Source organism: Hydra viridissima, unplaced genomic scaffold (assembly GCF_058129835.1).
Source record: "Hydra viridissima isolate aposymbiotic clone 2 unplaced genomic scaffold, HvirCarnegie_v1 scaffold_15, whole genome shotgun sequence".
Classification (NCBI taxonomy): Eukaryota; Metazoa; Cnidaria; class Hydrozoa; order Anthoathecata; family Hydridae; genus Hydra; species Hydra viridissima.
The window spans coordinates 1,658,302-1,665,144 of NW_028324314.1; the positions used below are offsets into that span (position 1 = coordinate 1,658,302).

Here is a 6,843-nt window from a genome sequence, read left to right on the forward strand (position 1 = left end):
CATAGCTACTGTTGCTTCCTGTTGTTCATCTGCTTCTGCTATTGTTTGATTGTCACCAATGTCTTGCGATAGAAACTCCTCAACTGGTGGTAGTATAGCTGAAGTTCCAGGTAGTGACTTTGAAGAATTTAAATCTCCATCTCGTTTACTAAAAAAGGCACTAATTTTTCTTGATTTTGCAAAAACTTTCTGTGCTTTTTTCTCTTTTTCTTGAGCTGACTTACGCTTTGAAGATCCACTTTCATAATTGCAAAAAGGTTTATGTCTATCAGACATTATTTTTCTAAAAAAAATTAAATTTTAGTATAAATGTTACTGCTATAACTTAAATGCTATAACTATAAATATGTAAATTATATATATATATATATATATATATATATATATATATATATATATATATATATATATATATATATATATATATATATATATATATATATATATATATATATATATATATATATATATATCTATATATATATATAGGGTTATGAAATTGTATATATATATATATATATATATATATATATATATATATATATATAGGGTTATGAAATTGTCATATCAGGGATATGACAATTTCATAACCCTATATGCCCTTTCTGACTAAACCCTATATGACTTTCAAAGCCGAAGTCTTTTTTTGAGACTCTGTATCACTGTTTAAAATGTTGATGATCAGCTTTTTTCTAAAGCTGTTCCTAATGTATATTGAAAATAAATGCTATCCAATAGAAGTTTGACCCAAATGTTGAACTTTTTATATGGATAATAACTTATAAAAACTGTTAAATGCGTACTAATTTACTAGTTTCTTTGAGCCACAGTACACATTTTACTTTATTCAAAGATTAGATCTTTTTTGACCTTATATAACTTAAAAAGTAAACAAAAACTTTTGATAAAATAAGTTTAACATTTAAACCATTTACATTTAAACAAAGGTGGGCACCCGATAATTTTTTCTTAATCCGATAATCGATAGTCCGATAGTTTATTTTCTTAATCCGATAATCGATAGTCCGATAATTTTTCAGATTCACCGGTCCGATAATCGATAGTCCGATAGTCCGATAGTTCAAAAAAAAGACCAGTCCGATAATTTTAAGTCCGATAATTTAAGTCCGATAATCTTACTTAAAAAAATTAATTGATGAAATTATCTCTTCTCTTGAAAGATCTTGTGTATTAATGTTAAAAAATTCCAGAATAAAAAAATTTCCTCTGAGGTTTTTTTTTAACATGTTGACCTCCAAAATGCATGTTCCGATCATAATTATCTCAAAATATCAAAAACATAAATAACTAAATGCATGTTATAGTTTATCTTGTCACCCAAAGCAGTATGCCATGGTGGTATTTAGAAAAATTGCTGTCCAGCATATAAAAAAAATAACCACAAAAATTTTTGCATTAGAAAATTTCGACAAAAAAGAGAATGGTAATTTTTCCAACAAATTTTAGAAAGTTGTAAATAAAAAACGTACAAAAAATTTATTTTAAGAAAGCAAGGGAAGGTTACCCTTGATAAAAACAAGTTTTTCAAAGTTGTCGGCTGTCAGGTTCGACCGCTTAGGCCTCAAGATATCTAAACCACTACTGAACAGCCTGCGGAGGAGGGGAGGAGGGTGTTGTACTTGAGGAACATATCCAACCAGGCAACTCTGTGGAGCAGGGGGAACTGGTCATAAGAGACACGTAGTTTACTGTTCACTCTGATTCTGTTCCACTCATCGTAAGCTTTTTTAATGTCCTCCTCAAGGACACCCTTTCTTGCCAACAGATCGTCGTCGTCCCTCATGTACTTGAAGGGGTCCTCCTCATCTTCTTTCTGCATCTGGCCAGTCTCTCCACCAGTCTCTTCTCCAGGGCTGGCCCTGATCACCATCTGTTTGACGATTTGCCTCTTGATGTCACCTTTCAAGGCTGGGTTAAGATACCCAACCACACTTAGCTTGAAATGGGGGTGGAGGGCAGTGGCCACTAGAAGGTCCTTATCCTCAAACATCTTCTCAAATCTCCCCTTCAAGGCCACACGTGGATTTTGAGGGTTCTCCAGCAGGTATGTTATCAACGCCTGCCCCTCAACAATGCTGTTATCCCTCCTCAAGCCTGCTACTTGGTCCTTCATCAGCTTAATAGTAGGCAGGAGAATGCCCATATAGGCATTCACTTCAGACTGCAGGGTGTCCAGGCATGTTGCAACCGGTTTCATTATCTTGCAGTACTGAGCGAGCAGGTCCTTATCAGTACTGTACAAATAAGGCAAGCTTTGCTTAAGCATTACAGCATTCAGCTTTTCCATCATATCTCGGTCCTCCAGCACCTCAAGCAGAGCAGCACAGGAATCGTAGTATGAGTTCCAGCGTGTCACCCCTGGTGTCTAGAGCTTTTTACCGATGGCCTCCTTGATCTGATTGGCCGCCACTGTCCTCCTGTTATGACAATTCCACAATGCCTGTGCCTTCCCATCTGTCTTAGTGAAGGGAGCCCTCCCACCATAGTTCCAGCCTGGCACCTTAGAAATTATATTAACATTTAAAATTACGTTTAAAAATTGATAAGTTAGAGTTAGTAACAAATAATTAAATAATACTTAACTTAACTTAAAATATTCTATTAAAACTTAAGTGTAAAAAATCACCTTGCTAATGTCTGATGTTGCCATCAAGTTGACTGTGTGGGCTGCACAGCGGCGGTGCTTGGGCAGCTCTTTGCAGACCTCATCATCCATCCACTCCTCCAGAAGGTCCTCCACCAAGATGGTCATGACAACAGCCTCATCAGAGTCAAGGTCAGGGTCACAATCCTCCTGAATTCATTAGTGAATTAGAAAATAAATAAATAATAAGGTAATAATAACTAATATGTATGGTAATAACAACATTTAAAATAGTTTAAACTAATCTATTTCTTTCAAAAAGAAAAGAATGGATGAGATCCACATTCAAATAAATTTCTTATTGGATGAGCTCTTCTTAAATCAGGGGTCTATATATTGGGAAATACCCCGGGTGCAGGGGGAATATGGTCCCAGAACCATACACAAATATATATTTTTTTAAATATAAAAGGGGAAAAAAGTTCACAAAGGGGAAGGGGGGGGGTATGGTTTTTTATCAAATATATAGATTCCTGTCTTAAAATAATTCCAATACTAATCAAATTTTAATTGATTAAATCTTTTCATTTTAGCAACATTTCTTACTCAATCTGGGCTGTTCAATAAGCAAAAGTGAAACTTTAAAATTAAATCATTGAATTTTTTTTTTTTACAATAACGATTAGCCTACCTCTTCAAACTCCTCTTCACCCTCCTCTGCAAATCCACCAAGCAGGATCTTGCAGGCGGCAACATAGTTAGCACCATTGTCAGTTGTTGTGCTGATGACCTTAGTGGAGATGCCGAACTCCTGGTGCAGGTCAAGCATGACCCTGGCGAGGTAGGCACCAGTTTGCTGGACTTTTATCTCCTTTATGCCCAGGATAGCATTTTTTCTGTCGAGGTTGACAGGGTCGATATAATGCACTGTCATTCCAATAAAGGCCCTGTTGTGGGCGCTCCAGCTGTCTGCTGTGGTCGCCACATAGCTGACTTTTGCCAGGAGATTGGTCAGGATGCATTTGGCCTCCTCTCCTCTCACGGCTATGTCCCTGCTGAGCTTCCTCCTGGAAGGGACAATGAAGTTTGGATTCAGCAGTTTCAAAAAATCCCTCAAGGCAGGAGAGTCTGTCAGGTGAGCGGGCACAATGTCTTTGATGAAGAAGTTATAGTAGAGATTAAGGGCCTTTTTCTGGTCAAGTTTCTCTTTCAAAGCGTACTCGATGCTGTTTTGTTTCTTCGCAGGAGGAAGGACCCCACCTTCTGAAGTGTCACTGAAAAAAAAGAAAAAATTTACAACAAATCTATTTAAAGAGACTTTCTTACTATCAGTGTTCCAGATCTGAAACTTTTTGATATAGATCCATATCCGAAGTTAAGGATCCAGCTCTTAATCTAACCTTTTTACAAACATGTACAGAAAAAAATTGTTCCCTTTTCATATTAAATGGGAAATTCTGTAACATAAAACATGTGAAGTTGCTGATAAAAATTTTTTATCATATAACATTTAACATATTTTACAACAGAATCTGTTGTAAAATATGTTCTGTATACAGGTATCTGTTGTATAATAACTTCAGTACACAGGCATCTGTTGTAAAATATCTTCAGTATACAGGTATCTGTTGTAAAATATCTTTAGTATACAGGTATTTGTTGAATAATAACTTCAGTACACAGGTATCTGTTGAACAGATACCTGTGTACTGAAGTTATTATACAGCACAACAGATAACTGTATACTGAAGATATTTTACAACAGATACCTGTATCCTGAAGATATTTTACAACAGATACCTGTATACTGAAGATATTATACAACAGATACCTGTATACTGAAGTCTTTTTTACAACAGATACATTAATACTGGAGATATTATACTAAAGAAACCTGTAACTATTAAAATTAAATATACCTTGCTCCAGAAGAGTGTCTGCCACGCTTGGAGCCGGCGCTCAGGGCAGCAACGAAGGCCGGATAATCCAGAGGGTGCTGTGTTTTGTAGTGGACCTTGAGGTTGTTGTAAGAGGACGCTGCGTAGCTGATCTCCTTGTTGCACATTGTGGCCTTGCACTTCATCTTCAAACTGCCTTTGCCTGGTCCAAAGTAGGATTTGATGTACTGTAAGACAAAGGGCAGGGGCTCGGACAAGCTGGTCCTGCTGGTTCCGCTGTTATGGGCAATCTGGTTGTCCCCCTGACTGGATGTGTCAGTCCTGGCTAAAGAAGCGACATTTTCCTGTGTTAACGGGCTGACTTCCCGACTGGTAGTGCCTTCACAGATTTGCTCTTCATCACTTAGGCTCATGGCGCTAGAAGGCCGCCTTGTAGAAGGGATAAAAAATCTGTCCATTTTAATAATAGCAGACTTAACTGCTGTTAAAAGCACAGAGACACTCAGACTCTTCTGGTGATACTCAGAACGATGAAATGAATGCAGCAAGGACCCAGCGAGAGCGGAGTTACTATTATAAATTGTTCAAATTACGCGCCACCTGTCCAAGAATGCCGCGGAAGGCTGTCTAAATGTCGTCTTTTTCGTGAAAAATGCCCCAATTTTAAAATGCAAAATATTAAATATATGAACATTTTAAAAAATAGAAGTCAGATAGTTTTGAGTCTGTCCGATAATTTAGTCCGATAGTTTTGAGTCGGTCCAATAATTTAGTCCGATAGTTTAAAAAAAAATTTTATTACGATAATTTTTCTTTGATCCGATAATTATCGCTTTATCGGAAGTTCAACTTTGCCGGTCCGATAATCGATAGTCCGATAGTTAGGTTAGTCCGATAATCGATAATTTTTTCTTAATCCGATAATTATCGGAACTTTTATCGGAAGTGCCCACCTTTGAATTTAAAAAAAGATTTTTCAAAAATTTAAACCAATTTTTTCTAAAATGACACAAATTTCAACTTAAACCACTATTTTTAATAAAATAGATTAACATTTGATTCAAACAAAACCATTCACATTGAAACAAATAGACCATGCAAAAGTTTGTTGTTATTTATTTGCTACCATTTTTAATTTTTTCCCTACAAGCCATGCGATATGAATTTGGCTTATATACCAAATATATATATATTAAATATAAGTGATCTCTAAAATACAAAGTTTACATAAACTTTATATTAGATATAATAACTTATACATCTATTTTTATCGTTACCCTTATTTAAGGCATGTCATTGAATTTTTTTTTTTCATAATTTGTTGGGGGCCCCCTATTGTGGAGGCCCCAGGCCAGCGCCCCGGTTGCCCCCTTTCCCTTTAATCCGGCTCTGATTGTATATCCTAGGTAGCTTTAAAAAAATTCAGGTAACCTTTGAAATTGTTTTAAACTATTAATGTTAAAGAAGTTTATGGATTACTAGCTGAATTTTTTTTAAATTGATCTCTGAAAGCTAGATTCTATATATTTTTAACGGTATTTTTGCCTCACAAATTTTTATGAAGCTAAATATTTTTTTAAATAGTTGCAAATTTTATCTTGCTTTAAGCATCTACGTCTTGTCTTGGAAAATGAAACTATTCAAAACGAAACAAAAAATTATTTTTAATCAAGTTTTGTCAAGCATTATTTTTTGAAAGCAACCATTTGAAGTGGGAGACTAGTTTTTTGAAGGTATCCTGCTGGGTACTGAAAATACCCAGCAGTATACCTTCAAAAATTTTTCTCATCACGGATAAAACTAACCTTTCTATTAGTTTTTTTTAATGATAAAAATCTGTACTCGATTAAATGTAGCTAGTCACATTTCTGAAACATAACATAGTTTTACTAATTTTCCCATTTCTATTAATAGGTGAGGAGTTGCGCTCAAAGTGATTCTAACACTCTGCCTTCAACTCGCGGGCAGCAATTGAGCTTTGAAGGATGTTTTATATGTGTGCTCTATGCTAAAAAATAAATATCCGAACTCATCCTGTCAAGTTCACAGGATCTGTCATACCATGTGACAAAATATAATCGAATTTAAGGTAGCACAGTTATTTTTCAAACTAAAGGCTGCGTAATTATTTTTCAAACTGGTTTTGTACTTTTTTTGGTTAAAACATCAAAAAAATGAAAGAAACTGAAAGGTTTAAGAGAAATTCCAGTGATGTCACAGTATTTTCATTTTAAGAAAACGAAAAAAAGCAATATTGAGGACTTATGTAATTAAACTTAATGTAGTTTCATAATTTTTTAGATTTTAAATTTAGCATGGCCTGTTACTTGGTTTAGTTTA

The 6,843-nt window shown here is 35.1% G+C and overlaps 1 protein-coding gene across 1 annotated transcript; it reads right to left on the minus strand.

The window, feature by feature from the left end:
* Positions 1-2,520: 2,520 nt before the first annotated feature.
* LOC149878092 (E3 SUMO-protein ligase ZBED1-like) lies at positions 2,521-5,129 on the minus strand. Its single transcript, XM_090073196.1, has 3 exons — positions 4,525-5,129; positions 3,297-3,879; positions 2,521-2,815 (listed from the first exon to the last, which is right to left on the minus strand). The coding sequence occupies exons 1-3, from the start codon at positions 4,959-4,961 to the stop codon at positions 2,630-2,632; spliced, it is 1,206 nt and encodes a 401-aa protein (XP_089929322.1). The 5' UTR covers positions 4,962-5,129; the 3' UTR covers positions 2,521-2,629.
* Between the last annotated feature and the right edge of the window lie 1,714 nt (positions 5,130-6,843).

Coding starts and splice junctions, on each gene's coding strand:
- LOC149878092 (XM_090073196.1), bottom strand. CDS start 4,961: ATGGACAGATTTTTTATCCCTTCTACAAGGCGGCCTTCTAGCGCCATG. Junction 3,880..4,524: donor AGACACTCTTCTGGAGCAAG/GTATATTTAATT, acceptor CTTTTTTTTCAG/TGACACTTCAGAAGGTGGGG. Junction 2,816..3,296: donor GTGAAGAGGAGTTTGAAGAG/GTAGGCTAATCG, acceptor TAATGAATTCAG/GAGGATTGTGACCCTGACCT.